This window comes from Scyliorhinus canicula, chromosome 1 (genome assembly GCF_902713615.1).
Source record: "Scyliorhinus canicula chromosome 1, sScyCan1.1, whole genome shotgun sequence".
Taxonomy (NCBI): Eukaryota; Metazoa; Chordata; class Chondrichthyes; order Carcharhiniformes; family Scyliorhinidae; genus Scyliorhinus; species Scyliorhinus canicula.
The window spans coordinates 237,417,189-237,439,228 of record NC_052146.1 but is presented as its reverse complement, the minus strand read 5'-3'; the positions used below and the strand labels follow the sequence as shown (position 1 = coordinate 237,439,228).

Sequence of the window (22,040 nt, the reverse complement as noted above, 5' to 3'; positions counted from 1 at the left end):
AGGTGCGGATTCTGCACCTTTAGGGGCCAAGCCCTCACATTGAGGCGCTAGGCCCGCGCCGGAGCGGTTGGCACCACACCGACTGGCGCGGAATCTGGCAACAACGGCCTTTGACGCCCGCCACCTGGCGCCAGCCGAAAGGCCTTCGCCGGTTCGCGCATACGCCTGTGCATCAGCTGCCGCTGACGTCACCACCGGCGCATGCGCGCTGGGGGACTCCCTTCCGCCTCCGCCATGGTGGAGGCCGTGGCGGTGACAGAAGAAAAAGAGTGCCCCCACGGCACTGGCCCGCCCGCCGATCGGTGGGCCCCGATCGCGGGCCTGGTCACCATGGGGGCACCCCCTGGGGGCCCGCTCGCACCGCCGATCCCGCCGGCACAGAGGTGATTCAAACCACGGCGGCGGGAGAGGCCTCTCAGCGGCGGGATTTCGGCCCATGCGGGCCGGAGAATAACGGCAGCACAGAAACCCGTAGCCTCCCGCCAGCCCCCGCCATTCTCCGAGGCGGGCGGCGGGATTGGCGGCACGCCGACTTTTTGTGGGTGGGAGAATTCTGGACATGGCGGGGGCGGGATTTTCGTTGGCCCCGGGCGATTCTCCGACCCTGCTGGGGGTCGGAGAATTTCGCCCCCGACTACACCAGGATTAATTTAACTTCCGCACTTGTGACAAAACAATTTACTACAATACCCTATTTTCTACTGACATTATACATATTTGTTGTTGCCATTTGGGTTATTTGGTTGTAAAATTATTTGCTGCTCTTTTAGTACCTTTTCTGGACTCTACTATTTTAAAATCTTCAAACTTATATCATTTGGCAGCACCACAAATAATGGCATGTAATTTAAACACATCCATATTCATACCACACAGTCTGCTTGTCTTCTGACATTATTGAAGGGGATACAGAAACATTCATGCTTTCTTCTGTACATTCACTAGTGGGGTATTTACCACTATTAAGAGGGGAATTTAACTCACTATTATCCTGATTCTCAAACTTAAGCAATTCCGTAGATTTTGAAACTATGGCTCGCTGATCCTCCTCTGAAGTCCGAATTGTTTTAATTGGTGACACCATAGCAATATCAGTTGGCCGTGCTATTGGTAATCTACTGATATTACTAATGGGATTAATGGATAAACTAGATGAGGAAGGATGAACATTAGTAAAGGAACCCATTCTAACTGGGTCAGGTTTGGCAATCAAGGAGTCAGATACAACACTTAGCCCTAGGGATGAGGCAGATTTTGAAATGGTTTGGCCTTTTCCATCATTTGCAGTAACACAAAAACCCCTCTTGGTGTTTGGAGGATTATAGTCAACATCTAGTGAATGGCCAGGGCCATAAAGCCTAGTTAATTGAGATTTCTGCAAATTAGATGCTGCTTGAATCTGGTAAGGTACATTTTGAGGAAAAGGGGATGATGGTAATGATCTGCTTGGTACTCACTGGGTAAAGTCCGAGTGCTTGTTACCACCTTGCCTGGAGAAGAATCTATCGACACAGGTGCTCTATTATCTCTCGACATGAATTCATGAATGCTTGTTCTTCGATTTGATCCCTCTGCTGTAGAAATCACATGACTTGCACGGGGTAGAATAGGAGAAGTGATGGAGTCTGTTTGGGATGGTTGCTGTGGCACTATTGGTAGTTCGTAGGCAGATACAGTCTTTCCTTGGTTTAAAACAATTGGTTCTATTGGGGTGCTTGTAACACTGATATTGTCTGATTTTTGTCGACTTGGCCACACATACTGTCCAGGCTTTTGCAGTTTGCCAGTGGAAGAGTCTGCAGTTTCTCTTCCTCTAGGTGATCTGACAGTAGCACCATTATTCAGACGGTCCTGATTCAATTTCTCACTTCCAACTAATTCAGGCAGATCTGAGATTTTAGTGAAAACATCATCTAAAAAATTGTCATGGACTGCAGATTGCACCTGTTCAAAAAAAATGGAATAAATGAATCAGTTTTAAATATATTTAGAAGTTTTTTTTTACCTCATGCTATTTTGATTCTCGTCAGCTAAAATGCAGCACACTCTAGATTGCAGGTTTTTCTATAGCTGCTATCAAATCCAGTTGTGATTCTTTATCAAAAAACTCAATTTGAATATTGAAACTCTTATCTTTCTTGCCTTATATAGCATGATAAGCGAGGGTTCAGTTCTGTGTGGCACCTCATTTACACATTTGACCAAACATTCAGGTACACATGCCAACAATCACATTTTTAAAGCTGGTAGTCAGCATTTCAACCAACTTAACGGCGTGTTAACTATATAAATAAAATATGGATGGAAATTTAATTGGAATCCTTCCACTTCAGCACTTAACTGAACTCCACCCCCCGCCCCCCTCCCAAAGAAAACACACACACGATTACTGGAGGCGCAGAAAGTAAAGCAGAAACAAAATTCTGATGAGCTGATAATTTCTGAGAGTTATGGTCAAAGGTGTGTGTATTTATTGGTTGTCACCAAAATTGCACATGAAAGTAAGCTTTAAACAATAAACTTATTTTAAAATATATACCTCTTCAGGGTCACTTGCAGCTGATTTTGCCACATAGGACCATAACATTTCTACAGGGCAGGAGGGCATTCGGCTCACCGAGTCTGCACCGACCCTCTGAAAAGAGCACTCTGCCTAGGCCCATTCCCGTGCCCTATCCCTGTAACCACACCTAACTTGGACATCTTTGGACTGTGGCAGGAAACTGGAGCACCCAGAGGAAACGCACGCAGACAGGGGAGAAAGTGTAAACTCCACAGTCACCCAAGGTTGGAACTGAACCCGCATCCTTGGCTAACCACTGTGCCACCGTGTTGCCCAATAGGAGGAAGTCTTTTTAATTAATTCTACAACAGTCGTAATTAAATACACTAAATTTGCAAAGTTTAAGGTTTGAAAATAAAAAGTGGTGATAAATTTTGTTACATTTAAAAGTTACACAGACATTTGAGCTCTGAACCTCAGGAATAGACCTTGAACATGGTACAGATACCAGAATAAGTTAAATTATGAGGATAGAGGAGATAAATTTGGCTTGTATTCCTTCAGGTTTTGACATGTTAGAGATGCTTTTATTGAGTTATTTAAAATGACCAACAAATTTCTTAGGGTAGCTGGAGAAACCTATTTCCTTCGGAAAGAAAATCCTGAACAAGTTGGCAAAACCTTAAAATCGAGCCAGGTCATTTAGGAACAAAATCAGGGAACATTTTCACACAAAAATTTTAGTTGGAAGTATGGAATTTTCTCTCACAATGGTTGTGGATGTTGGATCAAATTTTCAAGACTGAGATCAATAGATTTTTGTCAGGTAAGGATATCAGAAGATACAGAATAAAGTAGGTAAATGGAGTTGAAGCACATAGCAACCTTGATACATCTGACTTATAAAACAGGCTCAAGGGACTGAATGCAATGCTTCTTCAAACTGTGCAGCCATTCAGTAACCCGGAAACTCCCCAACAGTCGAGTACAAGTCAGCCCTTTCAATTACCATGCAAAAAAAATGTAAAGGTCCCACGTACAGGGCTAAGCAGCTGGCCTGTAATGCAGAACAATGCCAGCAGGGCGGGTTCAATTCCCGTACCAGCCTCAACGAACAGGCGCCGGAATGTGGCGACTGGGGGCTTTTCGCAGTAACTTAATTGAAGCCTACTTGTGACAATAAGCAATTATTATTACTTAAATGAATCAGTCATGCACAACAAAATAAGTTAGAGGGTATGGGCTTGATTCTCCCAAAAAGTTTCTAAGTTTATTTGTGGTGGGTTTTTCAAGGAGTTTCCCACCACTATTCAATGACACTTAGTCACTTTTTGGGGATCTGGAGTTTCTCACTTGTTTATCTCACACAGAATTGTTTATTAGCACTGGGGAGCTGAACTCAGAGATCGGGCCACCATTTTGAAAGGATCCCCCGATTTCTAACTGAGTTTGTGGCACACCCCCCAAACACATGGACAAGACCACACACCCCAAGTGAGGACACCCCGCTATGGGATCCCTGGGGTCCCCTCTTCGGGCCCCCCCAAGCCCCCTTACAGAATCCCCTCCCTTCTAGTAGCCCCACCCATCAACCCCCAACCTCCCAGCGCCCCCTACTTACCTGCCCTGCACTTCCCCACCGTTCAAACCTTCTGCCACCCTCATTTCATGGGCATGGCCTCCCTTGCCCTTGGCAGTGCCACCCGGGCACCCTTACACTGCCACCCTGGCATTGCTCCTGTTGGCTTGGTAGTGTCACCTGCGCACCTTGGCAGTGCCAGGGTGGAAGTGCCAAGGTCCCCGCATTCCAGGTGGAGGTCCAGCGAGTCACCCTGCACTTGCCCTGACCACTCTGGGGCCTCTGGTGGCCTGGGAGACCCCCCCCCCCCCCCCCCGGGTGCATTTCCGCCTGGACCACGTTTGTGTGGACCAGCACTGATCAACGCCCGGCTGCAGCATACCTGGGAAGGACGAAGGATCGAGGAAGGCCAGTGGATCCCGCGCAAGAAGGTCGTAAGTAGGTTTACGACCTACTACCGCGAGCGTCAATCGGTCCCGCTAATTTGGGGCGGGGTTCCGACTCTGCGTCTCACGGGGCATCAGAGAATCCTGGGACACGTGGAGCCGGTCGGGAGGCTCCCTGCAAGCCTCTCCCAGCATTCTCTGGCCGCACTGCGCTTAAGTGAGAGCACAACACGACCGGAGAATTGTGCCCTATGGTAATTGAATGGCATATTCCTCTTCCTATGTTCCACCTAACATGCACAGTTCATCTCCATACAAGTGATGGTGCTATTGGATATTTTACAAAGCCAATTTATATTTATGAGTCCAATCTTAATAAAAACATTGATGAGTCCAAACTTGATGAATTTGTTTATTGAGTTTTTTCTTTTTCATTGTTGACGTGGTGATATTGATATTGCAACTCCGTTGTGAATGTTGTCGGTGTTCCTGTTATTTTAAGTAACCAATACGTCATCCCGAGGTGTTTGCATAGTCGAACCACTGATGTTGACTGACATGGACATTTTTCTGTGCTTGTGGTATCGATTTAGTATGTCATCTGCCTTGAAAGCTGGTGTGCTTGCTTGTTCTGGAGCAGATGTGAGATTGTGAGATATACTCTTAATATATCTCTAGTGAGATATACCAGTTGTTATACTGGAAAATTGGAAACAGTTGATAAAGAAATAATAAGTGACATGGACTAACCTGGGTGGACTGGTGTACGTTGCTCTCCTCCAGAAACTGTTGCAAGGTAACTATTTCACTTCCAGGTGATGTTGCTTTGTTCCTTCGCTGAGAATGAGTTTGGGTGTCATCAAGTCTAGATTCTTTGTTTTGGAGGGATTGTTTGTCTTTTTCAAAATTTTGTGCATGATGACTATGTGGAAGGCTGCTGCTCAACGATACCTGATTGTCATAAACTGGACCATATTCTCCACTGCTGTGACTTTGGGACCTACTGTGGCCACCATTAACTGCACCTGCTTCAAAGTAAAAGACATCAGCACGTAAAACCTAGCCTGTCTACCACACCAGCCATGAAATACTACCAAGCGAAGGAAAACACCTGATATTTCTGAGTAACCAGAATAAAATCCATCAGATCATTGGTAGTTTATACCACTTTACTTGATATCATATTTGCGCACACAAAGATATAAGTATTGTAAATGAACCAAGAAGATGATTGTGATGGGTACAATTTACCAATAATTGAAGCCTATTATGCTAACATGATTGCAAGAAAGCAGTACAATATATTAGAGAATAGATATTGTTTTTAATCTTTTGATGAGAAAAGTCCTTTTTCAAAAAATTGCTGTGGTTTAATAATGAATTCAACAGAAAAAGAGAATATTAAAACCTGTTCTCGTTTGCAGATTCAACATACAAATAATAGTACTGACATAAAACAGAAATCAAATCAAGCAGATGAGATAAGTACTATTTTGAAAATATTCTAAATCATGCGAAAAAAAGTTTATCCCAGGAAACACACATTGCATTTCAGCATGCAGCCTGAATGAAAAACAAGAAACGAGAAAACAATTCCAGTATTAAAATGGAAATAATTTTTTTTTAAAAATCAGCCAAGGCATACCTTTCACATCGTGAGCTGAAGAATTATTATTGTTATTGCTACTGGATGTCCTGCTACTATCAAGGCTGGCTGGTCTGGAAGCTAAATGGAAATTGGGAAACAGCATGAGACAAAAATGAGCAGAGGTCACTTTACCTTTGACCAGAGAAAGAGCTGAGGCAGCGATGCATGCAGTGTGCCATAGGCTGAGCATGCCCAAGGTCAGAAAAGAGTTGTGTCTTACAGATCAGAAAGCCAAGAATTTTCGAGGCAGTCCAATTGGACACTTTGGAACACAGCACTACAGGAAAAGCAGATAAAGAGAAACGTAAAGGAATGGGGCTGGGGGGTCATATACAAAACATATTCCTCTCAGGGCAATAGTAATAGAGCGAAGTTCATGTCGAATACAAATGCAGAATAGAACATGCTGGAAAATGAATGTGATAGTCTGACTTACAACAAATGTGACAAGGTATTCTGCACATTGTAGAGCTGTCAAGAGCATAAGGAGCTGGAGTGTATCCACAATAATTATTCTGTAACCCTTCTTGCCCAAATAGAAACAAGTACATATGTTAGTATATTTTAGAAGAAAAAAAGATTAATCATTGCAGTTACCATCAGTGTTTAGTGTTAAAGAACTTTCTTTTCAATCAGCCTTTCATAATTTTTAATTTAAAATATTTATTGGTTGTTAAATATATAATGAATATAAATTTGCCTGTATACACAATGAGAAATGATTGTTTTGTAATTTCACTCGATTTTTCCTTCATCTCTTCTCATTCTTCCCAACTTATCGCTCGATCCAAATGATTGCTCAAATCAAAGCCGTGAAATCACCCAGCCAGTGAATGTCTACAATTCTGCCCCTTTCACCGTCTTCCAAAAGGCTGTCTTCCAATCAAAATTTGGAAGCAAATACTACTTCATATTGGAATTTGTACTGTGGTGTGTCACGATCGGGAGATATTAGGAATTTGGATCCAAAATGGGGTCCACGACGAAGCAAGCAACTTAGGGGATTAAAACAGAATGAAAGAAATTGCTTGCAGCGGACTCAAAGAGATATGTCCGCAACTGGCTGAATCACATGGTCTCATTCAGATTTAAACTCGTTAGGCAATGCATAAGGTGATTCACACAAGGTCCATTGTCTTTTTGGGACATTCCTGCATGACTAGCCATTATCCTATTAACAGAGTCTGATGACCTAATGATCTGTCAATGAAAGGCTAGGTGCATATGAATGGCATAGCTTTGGTCTTTTTTGTAAATGCGAATGGGCAACCAAGCAGCCCAGTTACAGTCTGTTCCTGTCTGGACACTCCAGTGGAAGGCCTTTGTTTGAAGGGCTGGATGGAGGTTAGAGCAAGAGAGATAATCAATTTTAAGACAGAGATGAATGTGAGCAGCCATGAAACAGGTCATGAAATCTGCTCCTGAGAAAACGATGTGAGCAGCCATGAGACAACCATGAAATGTGCTCCAAAAAGGCTGTAGGGGTCACCCAGGGAGGTCATGAAGGAAGGTGTTCCAGATTACAGACTTTCGCAAAGTGTTCTAAAGGAACTCGACTTACAGCAGAGAATTGCTTTTTAAATACAAGAATCATCTTTGCCTGTCTATGTAAGTCGAAAGAGAGTTGTGTGTTATTTAGAGTGATGTTTGGTGGGAACTGATTGTGTTAAGAAGCCACATGTAGTCTATTAGTGTTAAAACTGTGAAGTAAAAGTTTAAATATTGTTTTATTTTGTTTTAATAAAGTTATGTTTATTAAAATAACCAAGCTCTATATCTTATATTATCACTTCCGGAGTGAATTAATCTTTCTCCACAGTCTTAAAATTACTTTACACGTCTGGTTCAACATCTTAACCTTTGTTGAGGGCTGACCAGGTGTACGTAACAGGTGTCTTAACTACTGAAGAAGCATCTCCTTATTAGAAAAGGCTGAGTGGCATCAGTTAAATCCATCATGCATCACAGATCACAAAGTTTCTACTGTATTATTTATATTAAAATACTGCCCCTTCTTTTAACATTGCCTATTTAGTTCTGTTATTATTAAAGGAGTAAGGAATGCATTTATTATTTGCAGTGAAACAATAGGAAGAATTTTTTTTGCAATTGCAGAATGAATGTTTGAAGATAAACAGAAGTTCAAGCATTCTGTTTATTCTACTGCTTCTGATAAAGACTTGATGCACAGGTGATGGTACCTTTGAAGCGTACTGCCTAAATTTGGAACTGGAAAGATCTATTTTTATACCCCAGCATGTTTACATCAGAGAGAGTCATCAAGAGCTGGCAGCATTTATGCAACATTAAAAGCATAAAATAAACACAGAATTTTCATGCAGATGGAGAACTCTCTGTATTTGTGAAATAGGCACTGGAGGCCCAAATCCAGCACTCACATTTTTGCAGGAAGAAAGAAATCGCTTATTGTCATGAGTAGGCTTCAATGAAGTTGAAAAACCCCTAGTCGACACATTCCGGCGCCTGTTCGGGGAGGCTGGTACGGGAATTGAACCGGGCTGCTGGCCTGCCTTGGTCTGCTTTAAAAGCCATCAATTTAGCCCAGTGTGCTAAACCAGGAGCGGAATGGACATCCATGATTCACAGCGGCAGTTGCATATGCTTAAGTTCAGCTGCCTTCAGTTTGATCAGATTTTCACAAGGAGATGTGCAAAATACGACTTCTGCACATTAGACTTCAAAGGCGAAGGTCTAATCATACCGTCGTGGAGAGGAAGGGCACCATTTTAGATATGTCCCCAGGACACCTTTAGGTGAGGTGAAGTGCCCTTTGGGATTCTTAAAAATAGGCATGATCACACAAATTAAGTTGATGAATTATTAGAATAATCAGGCCCATTGGATATGTCAAAAGGAGCTGTCAAAGCATTTTAATCACCTGCCCTTTAAATTTTTGAAAAAACAGGTGGTGGTTGCTTGTTATGGCAAGAACCATACTGAGTCGATAGTGTGACATGAAGTTTGTGCAGTCTTGTCTTTTTTTCTCTTATGTGCTGCAATACTTGTAGTTACAAAGAGGGAATACATTTCAGATACCTTTCACCTACTTCAGACAAAATGAGTGACACTGTGTCAGGGTGGTGGGTTGGAGTGGTCGTGAGTGGTATGGCTACTTAAGTCCTCATTATAGACGAGGAAGTCCCGAGCTAGAACTATCTGTGTCATATTTATTTTTGTTACTTTGTGTTTATGAATCCCATGCTTATGTCCTACGAAAGTCCGGACAGATCATGTATCCTAGAGAGGACTGGATTCCCTGTGATTCTTCCTTGTCGTTGGCCTCTCTGGAGTTGGGGGAAATTTGTAATGGCACATGCCTGGGTGTGGTCGGTTAATCCTTGTTTGACTTGTCTTCTTCAATATTCTCTTGGTTGCGAGTGCAGTGGCAGTGGACACTTCATCAGGTAGGTTATGGCAGGAGTAACTGTGTGTACCTGGGTCAGGTGGAGGGTTTGTTGGGTGGTGTAGTGAGTTTCCCTTTTCCGAGTTGTCCCCTTTTGGGGGCTTCTGCTCTGCTCGCCCTCTCGAGATAGGTTCCACTGGGGAGGTAATATCTTGTGGGTTGTAGGGTTTGAGTGAGAGTCTGAGTGCTGTGGATTGGCATTGTTGGAACCCTTACGTTCAAGGGTAGGCTGATTGGGGGAGATTGGCACCCTCTTCCAAGTGGTCTTATATTGTGACTTCCTGAATTCCCACCTTTTTGAAACCGTGGCTCTCCCAGGGAGGCAGTGTTTTGTCTCAGATGAGGCTTTGCTGCTGTGCTTCTAGTATATTTTTTGTGACGGGAAACAATGCTGTTCCTTGTTGGCATCCTTTGGCTAATCCTGGCGCTCCTCTCTTTTGGGGGTTTCCTTTCATTACTTGTGTAGGTATCACCCTGATGCAGGCCCCCTCATTGGTTCCCTTACCAAGTCCGGGGGGGGGGGGGTTGCGGCGGAAGAGGAGGAGGGAGGATCATACCTCTCTTGAGACGACCAATTGTTTCAACAAATCTTTCCCTCCTTGTGGGTGGGATCTCCTTGGTGGGCGACGGTGTGACTCTTTGAGTGTTGATGGAGATGAGTGCGTGGGTGTACTGTATTTGGCCAGGTCTTGTACCATGGTTGATATCGTGTTGTCCTCTTATGCTTAGAAGATTCCTTCTGGGTCAGGATATCCTGAGAGGCTGAGTGAGATTTTGAATGAGCAGCCTTTTTTTCCTTTTTGTCTTGTGGTGCGGGGCATGCGCCAGGGGATCATGTGCTCATGGCTGTACCTTGGCCCCTATTATCCTGAGAGCCTCTGCTTTTGGTAGTACTTTTACAAATATTTGCTGGTCTTTTCTGTGTAATTGTGCAGAATGATGATCGTTCTGTGCTGTGCCTGAGCTGGGCAGGATTTGTTGTGTATGTTGGCTATATGTAATATATTCTTTTAGAACTAGTGCCCACGTGAATTTTTTATATAATTTATGTCTGTTATTTTGGTGTTAAAGAATCATTGACTGGTTTCTGCAAAGGTAGAGACAGGACTTGTATCCAAAACGGGAATGTAAAGATGTTACTGATGCCTCTAGTACGACTGGAGCTGGGGGAGATTTGTTCTGGCGCATACCCGAACATGGCATGACGTTCTTATCCTGGACTCTCCCATGTTTTCGAGGCCTTTTTCTCCTCTCCCTGGTTCTGTAGTATGTCCGTTAGTCAATCTGGAGGCATCAAGCTTAATGGTTATACTGAATCAGTACTTGTTATTTTGCTCTGTCACCTGAGGGCTTCCATTACAGGATTAGTGTTGCATGGGTGATTTCAGAACCCACTATTATCACAGTGCCTGTCAATTCACAGTTTGACTGACAGTTCGATTTGCTTATGAAATTTTAGAAGTGAGACTATTTAGCTAATTCATCAAGAGAAACTTCATCTCAGCATAGATTCTGACATCTTCCCATGGTGGATACTGGGTGAGTTAGAGGGTGTAAAGGCAAAGGATGGTGGTAGGGACATGGACAAAGTTGGTATATGGGCTTTAGGGGGCTGGACAGAGGGGCACATGTTGTCATGGAGGGTAAGAAGGGCTATGGAGGGTGAGTGGAGTTGCATAGATTGGCATTGAAGGGCATGAATGGCCATGGGGTGTTGGTGGAAGAGAACAGGTTGGCATGGAGGGTTATAAAGGGTCATGGGGGGCATGAGCTTGCATGAGGGGCAACAGGAATGAGAGACTGTGAGGAACTTTCCAATCCCACCAGCTGCTGCTCTCTAAATGCTCCCATCCCACCTATGATGATGCCTGCTGCTGGCAGGACTGGAAAATTCTACCCTGAATACTTCAGTTTAAAATGTAGTTACTTACTCTGATTAATCTTTCTTTGAGTTCATAAAATGTCAGAGCTTACACTTGCTACAAGAAACAGAAGTACCCAGCACTGTTGACCATTTTGAATCTGAACTGATATTTTAAATGGTTGATGTTTAATAAAAATAGATATCACAATAAAATGCATGAAGATTGGCAAATGCTCAGCAAAGCAATTCAGCAGGCTAGAATGGTGAAGATGTTATGAAAAAAACAAAAAAAACTGAGCAGCAGAAAAGTCCATGAAAAAAATGTCAGTATATTAATGTCAAAAGCAACCAAGCATAACATCACAAATACAAATGTAACATAATGCAGCTAATGTTTCAATAGTGTATACCTGTATAACATTTACCTCGACTTCTTGATCCAGTGCTGGAATTGTCAAAATTAGGACCATGGGTTAGCAAATCTTCATTTGAAGCAACACCTGAGAATTATATTTTTGGTAAAATATAAAAATACACCGTATCTAAAGAGGTTTATGTGTACATTTTGTTATTTATTGTAAAATATACAAGATATTAATGAGAGAGGTGCAAATCTGTCACAGGTGATCTATATGCTCTTTTCACTTGATTTTAATCCCATTGAGAGGAGGCAGAAAAAGCAATGACAAGAAACTTCATTGCATTCCTGTGTGTGTTGTGGAGAGATATGTGGTGAGGGAAGATGCAAGAAAGAGAGGACAGGAAACCCAGGCCAGAGGGGGGATTTTCGGCCAGCGTTCGCTGCAGGTACAATTGGCGGCTCCGCCAGAAAATCCCACGAGATCACGGGAATGAGAATCTTGACGGCGACATCTCATTCTGAGATTTTCCCTGCCCCTCGCCAGTGATGCAAAAGTTCCTGCCACATTTAAATGTTTTTAAAGGGCTTCCTCACCATATGTTCCCCCCCGATAAGGAATTCCCTCCTCTCCAACGTGACTTCATATTGGCAAAGTTTACAACAGCTCAAACAAAACATGAAGCTGCTTGCTGAGGGGAACTCGCTAGCGGTGCAAAGGTAAGTATAGCCCCAGGGGTAGAGGGACATACCCAGGCATGCCCCCGGCTGTGTGAACCTGGCACTGCAGAGATGGGCTCTCTGGAGAGCCCCATGGGGCATTGGGTTGCCCCCTTAAGTTTATGTGTGTGGGTGGTGGTTGCCTTATCGCGTGTGTAGGTGGTGGGGTGTTGCACTGTTGCTTGTTTGGGAGAAGAGGATTGCCCCAATGCTTATGTTGTGGGGAGGGTCGCCCTGTGCTTGTGTTGGGGGTGGGGATGGGGTAATGTCGCCCCGATGTTTGTGTTAGGGGAGTGTCGATGGAGCGGGCCTGGGTCACCCCGATGCTGGATTTGGGGGTCCGCTCCAATGCCTGTGTTGGGAAGGAGGTGTCACCCCGATGCTTGTTGGGGGCTCATCCCGATGCTTGTGTTGTGGGGGTCGCTCTGATGCCGGAGTGGGGTCGTCCTGGCGTTTGTGTAGGGGTTGCTGTGGGTTGTCCCAATGCCTGAGGGCGGGGGGGAAAGGAGTTTCTTTTTAATGCAGATAGAGGTGCCTTTTAAAGATGGTGCCCTAATTTCTGTGGAGCTGGAATTGCTGGCTCTATTAGGCCTCGCCCTGCCTGAGTGACAGCGGAAATCATGACCTCAGATTTTCTGGGCACAGAATTGTCCAAGAATCTGGAGAGAACTCGGCTGTGTAGCTGGAGAGCGAATTTAGCAGGGCTTTTAAGGGAACGGCGGAGGCTACAGGTGGTTTGGCTTGTTAACCATAGGCAGGGTGGTGGAACAGCTCAGAAAAGCGAGGGGGCGATATATGAGCATGGTGGGAAGGCCAGCAGGATGCTTGCACAGCAGCTCAGAAAGAGGGAGGTGGTTAGAGAAATAGGGAAAGTTATCAACGGGGATGGGAACGTAGTTGGGGACTCGGCAGGGGTGAGTAAGGCGTTTCGGGATTTTTACAGCAGGTTGTACAGGTCGGATACCCCCTGCGGAGCCGGAAGGGATGAGGAACTTCCTGGAGGGGCTGACTTTCCCGAAGGTGGACGGAGAGCTGGTAGAAGGGCTGGAGGCCCCGATCAGGTTGGAAGAGATAGCAGAGGGCTTGAAGGCCATACAGTTGGATAAGGCCCCGGGACCGGACGTGTACCCAGCAGAGTTTTATAAAATGTTCTCCGGGATATTGGGACTGGTGCTGGTGAAGGTGTTTAACGAGGCAAGGGAAAGGGGGGTCCAGCCCGAGACAATGTCACAGGCCATGATTTTGTTTATCCTGAAGCGGGACAAGGACCCGGAGCTATGTGGGTCTTTGATGAGACCATCAATTCACGCGACACGTGGTTAGAAGTGAACAGTGGTTTTAATCGTCTTACAACAGAACCTGCCTGTGACAAGATGAACTCCAGATGAACTGGCAGGCAGGCTCCCAGCATCAACCTTTATACGTCCGGTTAGGGGGAGGAGTCATGGGTGGAGCCAAGTGTGGAGCCCAGTACAAACTCCCGTACACTCCCAGTGCATCTCCCCCTAGTGGCAGAGCAGCACAACTGCTCGTGGGCCGAGCTTACAGAGACATAGTACAACATGTGTAATACAGTGTGAATTACGCTACGTGATTCACCACAGTCTTACAGGCCAATTTTCCTGTTGAACGTAGATGCCAAACTGCTGGCCAAAATTTTGTCCTCCAGGATTGAGGACTGTGTACCAGACGTTATTGTGGAGGATCAGACGGGGTTTGTTAAGGGCAGGCAGCTGGTGGCCAATGTAAGAAGGCTGTTAAACATGATCATGAAGGGCAGCACGGTGGCACAGTGGTTAGCATTGCTGCCAACGGCGCTGAGGACCCGGGTTTGAATCCCGGCCCTGGGTCACTGTCTATGTGGAGTTTGCACATTCTCCCCGTGTCTGCGTGGGTTTCACCCCCCCAACCCAAAGATGTGCAGGTTAGGTGGATTGACCATGCTAAATTGCCCCTTAATTGGAAAAAATAATTGGGTACTCTAAATTTATTTTAAAAAACATGATCATGATGGGCAGCACGGTGGTGCAGTGGTTAGCACAGCTGCCTCATGGCACTGAGGTCCCAGGTTTGATCCCAGCTCTGGGTCACTGTCCATGTGGAGTTTGCACATTCTCCCCTTTTTTTCGTGGGTTTCGCCCCCACAACCCAAAAGATGTGCAGAGTTAGTGGATTGGCCACGTTATATTGCCCCTTAATTGGAAAAAATGAATTGTGTACTCTAAATTTATAATAAAAAAAAAACATGATCATGATGCCCCTGGAGAGTAGGGAGGTGGAGGTAGTCGTCACGATGGATGCGGAGAAAGCTTTTGACCGGGTTGAGTGGGATTACTTATGGGAGGTTCTGGAACGGTTCGGATTTGGGAGAGGCTTTATTGACTGGGTCAGGTTGCTGTACCAGACTCCTGTGGCAAGTGCACAGACAAACAGGATGACTTTGGATTATTTTAGACTGCACCGGGGGAAGAGACAGGGATGCCCCCTCTCCCCACTGCTGTTTGCGCTGGCTATAGAGCCGCTGGCAATTGCTCTGAGGACCTCTAAGGGATGGTCCGGATGGGGGTGGAACACAGGGCCTCGCTGGATGTGGCTGACCTGCTTTTGTGTCTCAGACCCAATGGAGGGGATGGAAGAAATTATGGGAATTTTAGGGGAACTGCCGTTTAGAGTGGCAGGGGACAGTTTCAAGTACCTAGGTATTCAAGTGGTGAGGATCTGGGGCCGGCTACATGAATGGAACTTGGCCCGGTTGGTGGATCAGATGAAGGAGGAATTCCGGAGATGGGATGCGCTCCCACTGTCTCTGGCGGGCAGAGTTCAAACGATGAAAATGACGGTCTTCCCGAGATTCCTTTTTGTTTTCCAATGTCTCCCCATCTTCATCCCGTGGTCCTTTTTTAAGCGGGTCAGTAAAGTTATAGCGGGCTTTGTATGGGGGGGCAAGTCCCCTCGAGTGAGGAGGGTAATGCTTGAGCGGAGTCGGGGGGAGGGTGGGCTGGCGCTGCCGAACTTTAGCAATTATTACTGGGCGGCTAATATGGCCATGGTTAGGAAGTGGCCGGTGGGGGGTGGGGGATTTTGGCATGGGAGCGTATGGAGGCGGCTTCATGCAGCGGCACAAGTCTGGGGGCGCTGGTAACTGCGCCTCTGCCGTTCCCGCTGGCGCGGTACTCCACCAGCCCCGTGGTGGTGACAGCCCTGAGAGTCTGGGGGTAGTGGAGGAGACATGTGGGAGCAGTGGGAACATCGGTCTGGTCCCCAATCTGCGATAACCACCGGTTTGCCCCAGAGAGGATGGATGGGGGGTTCCGAATTTGGCGGAGAGCGGGGATTGAGAAGATGGGGGACTTGTTTATAGAAGGGAGCTTTCTGAGTATGAGGGCGCTGGAGAAGTTTGCATTGGCGGGGGAAACGAATTTCGATATCTGCAGGTGCGGGACTTTCATCGTAGACAGGTACCAACCTTCCCACTCCTGCGGCTAAGGGGGGATTAAGGACAAGGTGGTTTCTAGAGGATGGATAGGAGAGGGGGGCGTTTCTGACATATATAAGGAGCTTATGGGAGCGGAGGAGACGCAGACCGAGGAACTGAAGTGAAAGTGGGAGGAGGAGCTGGGGGGAGAGATAGAACAGGGCCTCTGGGCGGACGCGTTGAGTAGAGTGGACGCGTTGAGTAGAGTCAACGCGAGTGCAACATGCGACAGGCTCAGCCTGATTCAATTCAAAGTCGTTCATCGGGATCACATGACAGTGGCCCGGATGAGCAGATTCTTTGGGGTGGAGGATAGGTGCGCAAAATGTGCGGGAGACCAGCGTACAATGTCCACATGTTCTGGGCATGTCCAAAGCTGAGGGAATTTTGGCGGGGGGTTTGCCGACGTCATGTCCAAGGTATTAAATACAACGGTGGCATTGGGTCCAGAGGTGGCGATTTTCGGCGTGACGCAGGATCCGGGAATCCAGGAGGAGAAAGAGGCAGATGTTCTGGCCTTTGCTTCCCTGGTAGCCTGGAGGTGGATATTACTAGCATGGAGGGACTTAAAGCCCCCAAAGTTGGAGACCTGGCTATCGGACATGGCTGGCTTTCTCTGCCTGGAGAAAATTAAGTTCGCTTTGAGAGGGTCATTGTTAGGGTTCGACGGAGGTGGCAACCATTCATCGACTTCTTCGCAGAGAATTAACCGTCAGCAGAAGGGGGAGGGGTAGGTTAGGGGGTTAAGTAATGGTGGGACCTGTGGGGGAGGGAGGTGGTATTTGCACTATGTTTATTGTTTTATGTACATTGTTTATATTGCTGCTGTTACAATACCAAAAAAAACCTCAATAAAATGTTTATTTTTTTAAAAATGTATAGCGAATTTACCAAATTAGTGCCAGAAACCAAGATAATATACAGAAACTAGCCCTCCAAATAAAGTGGAAATGAAAAACTCATTCTTTTGAAGCACCAGGAAATGAAGAGCTGAATAAAACCTTTGAAAATATACTTTATAATAACACATTGCTACAAAACTACATAATAAACAGAGATTAAGAAAATAATTTTTTTATAAATTCCACCATAAATTTCCAGATTTATGAAGATTCAGGACTTGCAAAAGCAAGTCTCCTCCAGATTGTTTCAATTTCACCAAAGCTGAGCAGAGACTTTAGAGCTGAGTTTATAATAGTGGCTAAAAAAACAGCACAACTGCTTTTTCTAAACTGGAACATTAGGCAGCTAGATCACTGAATCTCTTCTAAACCCAAATGAGTGACATTTAAATAAATTCTCTACACTGTTAGTCCCTTGTGATGAGAGCATTATTAAATTTTGGACAGAATCATATATGCAGCTCTCATGGGGTTGCTGCTCACAATTAAAATAATGCAGCCATTTTTAAAATCTGTTTTGAAAATGCAGGACAGTGGCACCGTAGTATTTGTCAATCCCTCGTTGCCGTGAGTGCATTGAATCAACCACATAGGGTGCAATTTAATGGCCGCATTGCGCTTAAACAAGAGCTTGACGAGGCCGTCAGATTGCGGGAGAGGCCGAAAATGAGAACTGGGCCGGGCACCGATCTGTTTGCGATTTAGCCGGCCCGCTCCCGTTGTAAAATCAGGAACCCGCCATAGCGTGGCGAGAATCCAATAATTATCACTTAAGGGCAAGGGCTGCTGCAGGGACCGAGGAGGTGAGTAGCCATCTTCGCTCCTGGGCACTGGGGTTGCTGTCCTGGTGCTTGGAGGTGGGGGGGGGTTGGTCTCGGTGGGGTGTACCGCCATTGCCCGTGGATCTGCCATGCCACCTCCTAGATCATGTGTTCCTGTTTTGGGGGCAACCCCAGCCCCACCGACCACCCATAACTCCCCCTGACCGCGGAGGCCTCTGGCCATATGGCTGAAGGCTATTGCTAATAGCAAATTGGCAATCATAATTTAGTGAGCACTTCACAGCTCCAAGTGGGTTCCCGTGGGTAGGCGTGTCATGTAGCAAGTGGAAGTTATTGCTTAGCATCCTAATCCGATCGTGATGCCTGGACACTACTTGAACACTGTGGGAGGCAACACCATGGACGTAGCAGCCAACATCTGAACATCCAGGAGCTGGTCCTCTGCATCGGGGACATTTTGGCGACCAGAGGATGGATGTCTGCACCAGGGAGGGGACTAGTGCCTGGTCCAGATTCTGTTTGGTGCGGTCAGGGATGCGCGAGCTGGGCCTGTTGGATGGCAGGAGGTGGGGGCGAAGGGAGAAATAGGGGAATGGAGGGTCCCAGGACTGGTGTCAGTCTCACACCCTCTCCTAATCATGACAGATATTACAAGGAATATGTAGTATCTTGGACCCTGCAGAAGCTGCCATTGTGGTGCTGCTGGCAGGCTAGGCGGCCAAACGTCAGAAAAGGCTATGGCAGCAGCATCGACAGAGACTCGAGGCAGCGGCTCACAACCTGAGGATCCGGCTGCCCTTTGGATCAAGGAGGGACTCAGAGTGGGAGGCCGGCGACAGTTCAATGTGTACAGGCGTCGCTGGTCTTTTGAACAGATAACGGGCAGACAGCGTGTGCCGCAAAAGGCTCCATCTCTGTGACATGTCCTCGTGGACTTAGTACCACGTGGAGGGTGGCTCCCAGTGGCCATTAAGACACAGCAGCTCTGAACCTCTCCGACTTACGATCATTCCAGGGCTCGCGCAGGGATTTGAGTGGCACCTCAAAAGCTACAGCCCACAAGTCCATCCATGAGGTCACAGAAGTCCTGTGTGCGCGGGTAGCGAACCATATAAACTTTGACATGGACCAGGCCCAACAGGATGCCAGGGCAGCAGGATTCTACGCCATCGCCGGGATGCCCAAGGTCCAGGGATAATAGATGGCATGTCGTCTTGCGCTCACCAGCCTCTCTGGGAGTGCCCTACGTTAACTGGAAGGTGTTCCACCCCCTGAATGTCCAGCTCGTGTGCCAACACCACATGAAGATCATGCATGTGTGTGCACACTTGCCAGGAAGTGTGCACGACAGCTACATCCTGGGGCAGTTGGACATTCCCGGCCACTTTGAGGACTACACTAGGATGGCCAGTTGGCTCCTGGGGGATAAGGAGTACCCACTGAAGACCTGGTTAATGACACCAGAACGGAGGGTGGTGACCGATGTGAGGACCCGATACAAAAAGGCCCAAGTGACCACCCGGGCTGTTATTCAGCGGTGTATCAGACTCCTTGAAATGTGTGTATGGGGTAGGGGGAACCCAATTATTTTTTTCCAATTAAGGGGCAATTTAACTTGGCCAATTTACCTACCCTGGGCATCTTTTTGGATTGTGGGGTGAGACCCACGGTGATGCAGGAAGAATGTGCAAACTCCACATGGACAGTGACTCGAGGCCAGGATTGAACCTGGGTCCTCAGTGCTGTGGGACAGCAGTGCTAACCACTGCGCCACCGTGCTGCCCCTAATTAATGCTTTATCGTGGTGAAGGCCTCGCCAGGCCGAGTGTCAGGAAGCCCGCGGCAGTTCCCGTTCGCTACCAAAGTTAGAACCTTTTCCGTTAGATTGTGCCCATAGTGTGGCATGGTAGTTGCACGGAACCCAAAAAGGGGAGGGGTTACACATCCTTCCCTGAAGGACCTCAGTGAACCAGTTGGGTTTTTACAACAATCCAAAATCTTCCATGGTCATAGAATCATAGAATTTACAGTGCTGAAGGAGGCCATTCAGCCCATTGAGTCAACACTGGCCCTTGAAAGAGCACCCTACTTATGCCCACTCCTCCACCCTATTCACCCTAACCCCGCCTAACCTTTGGAAACTACATGGCAATTTAGCATGACCAATCCACCTAACCTGCACATCTTTGGACTGTGGGAGGAAACCAGAGCACCCGGAGGAAACCCACGCAGACATGGGAGAATGTGCAGACTCCACACAGACATCGACACATGTCAGGAATCGAACCTGGGTCCCTGGCAACAGTACTAACCACTGTGCTACCATGCCGCCCTGTGAAAATGGCAAGATATATTAAATTGAAAGTCACAATTTGACAACACATCTCTTGGCCTATGAATTACTGATGCAGTATTGTAACTTCTAGGCTATTTAAAAGGAAAAGCCGAACATGGTAAAATAAAAGGCACTCATGCTCCCCCCCCCCCCCCACCTCTCAAAATAAAAACCAGAGGTTTGGGACCATTTAACTCCGGTTTCCTCCCACAGTCCAAAGATGTGCAGGTTGGGTGGATTGGCCATGAAAAATTGCCCTTAGTGTCCAAAATTCTATGATTAACCTAGGACAAAAGTTCGGCACAACATCGTGGGCCGAAGGGCCTGTTCTGTGCTGTATTTCTCTATCTATCTATCTATCAAGCATCCCGTTAATATTTAAAGTCACTGACTAGCACAAATGTCTATCTAGACTTCAAATTTGCATCCATGTGAAAATTGCAGCTCATTCAACAGGAAAGGCTGGATTTTCCTTTCAGGGGAAGGAAATAGGGTCAGGACTGATTCCAGGTCCCAGGCCCATCCCCGGGGGATAAGCAGTCACACATCTGTGATTTTCCCTATGGCGGTACATTAATGGCCAGAGGGCAGGTTCATTATTCAAATAAAAATGGCAGGTACACACTTGAAGTTGAAGGGTCAATCAGAGGCCTTCCAGCTTGAAAAGAGCAGCAGGCTGCAATGGAAGCTAAGAGGGTGCTTCAAAATAGGGCACCATCTCTCTTATTTTATCAACTATTCTATTAGAAAAAGGATCCCGCAGTCAGGTCACCAGTGCACACAAATAGGATTCCGTCGCCGGCATGAACCTGGAGGTCAAATGGAAAATTCCAGTAGGCCTCCTTTAATTGGACTCAAATAGCATGTAATGAACCTGATGGGCCTCACCTTTGTAATAATAGACTAGAAGCACAAGAAGCTGAAGAACTGACACATTGGGTGCTAGGGCAAATGTTAGCACCTGCCCACCTCGGATCCCAGCCCGATAGGCGTGGAATACCCAGCACTAGATGTCAGACAAGCGGTTTGACAATATTAAAAGGCAGAGGTGTTGGACTGGTTAGCATAAGAACATAAGAACTAGGAGCAGGAGTAGGCCATCTGGCCCCTCGAGCCTGCTCCACCATTCAATTAGATCATGGCTGATCTTTTGTGGACTCAGCTCCACTTTCCGGCCCGAACACCATAACCCTTAATCCCTTTATTCTTCAAAAAACTATCTATCTTTACCTTGCATGTGGTGGCATGATTTGCATAGCCGTCTGCCATTGGTGCAGAACACCGGCTTACCATTGGCCCTGGTCGGTCATGTGCCTCTCGACCGATTGGTTGAGACCAGTCATGTGACGGCTCTCCGATTGGTCGAGAGGCTGAGTTAACCACGCCTCCATACCAAGGTATAAATAATCAGAACGCCCGGCGGTCGTCCATTTACTGTAGTCGACCGCATGGCTAACTTCTAGCTTATTAAAGCCTAACTTTTGTACAGCAACTCGTCTCGCGTTCGATTGATGGTTCATCACAGCACATATGCAAAGTTTTATCCCATATTTGCATGGTGTTTCCAAGAGGCAGAATGTGGTTGAGGAAGGGCGGCACGGTGACACAGTGGTTAGTGCTACTGCCTCACAGTAGATTTTTGAAGATGGAGTTCCGGATTAAGCCCGAATGCTTCTGCATCAGCCCGCAAACTCAGAACGCTTCAGAAATTTTTCAACATTGGCTGGCATGTCTCGAAGGATACCTGGCGTCTGCAAACAGCCCCCCCCACCATGTCACAGAAGCTTCTCCTCCGTCTGCCAGGCTAAATCGGTCGCTGCTGTACCGCGCAGTGACCGGGGACCGCCCCTCTGGGCCCTTGCTGGCCCCTCCAGTACGCCGCGCCGATCTCTCCCCCCCGCCCCCGGGCCCCTGCGCCCGGCCTGTGCGCCTCCCCCTCTCCTCCGGGCCCTTCCGGGCCCCTCCAGCGCACTGCGCAACTCTTTCCTCGCCGCCCTTGGGCCCCTGCGCCTGGCCTGCGCGCTTCTCTGCCCCCGCTCCCAGCCGCTCCGGTTGGCTCGCTGG

The 22,040-nt window shown here is 46.8% G+C and overlaps 1 protein-coding gene across 29 annotated transcripts in view; it reads right to left on the bottom strand.

The window, feature by feature from the left end:
* The window catches only part of LOC119972565 (girdin-like), a 649,171-nt gene that overhangs the window by 13,760 nt on the left and 613,371 nt on the right, over positions 1-22,040 (bottom strand). For 4 of the 29 annotated variants that reach the window (XM_038809527.1, XM_038809601.1, XM_038809654.1 and 1 more), the window contains exons 28-33: positions 11,815-11,904; positions 6,553-6,639; positions 6,337-6,393; positions 6,114-6,194; positions 5,219-5,496; positions 1,458-1,944 (exon numbers count right to left, since the gene is read on the bottom strand). In XM_038809527.1, the coding sequence (XP_038665455.1) occupies positions 1,458-1,944; positions 5,219-5,496; positions 6,114-6,194; positions 6,337-6,393; positions 6,553-6,639; positions 11,815-11,904 (1,080 nt within the window). Of the gene's footprint in view, positions 1-1,457; positions 1,945-5,218; positions 5,497-6,113; positions 6,195-6,248; positions 6,394-6,552; positions 6,643-11,814; positions 11,905-22,040 lie in introns of those variants that run through there. The other 25 variants (XM_038809564.1, XM_038809664.1, XM_038809572.1 and 22 more) reach the window with 23 other exon arrangements.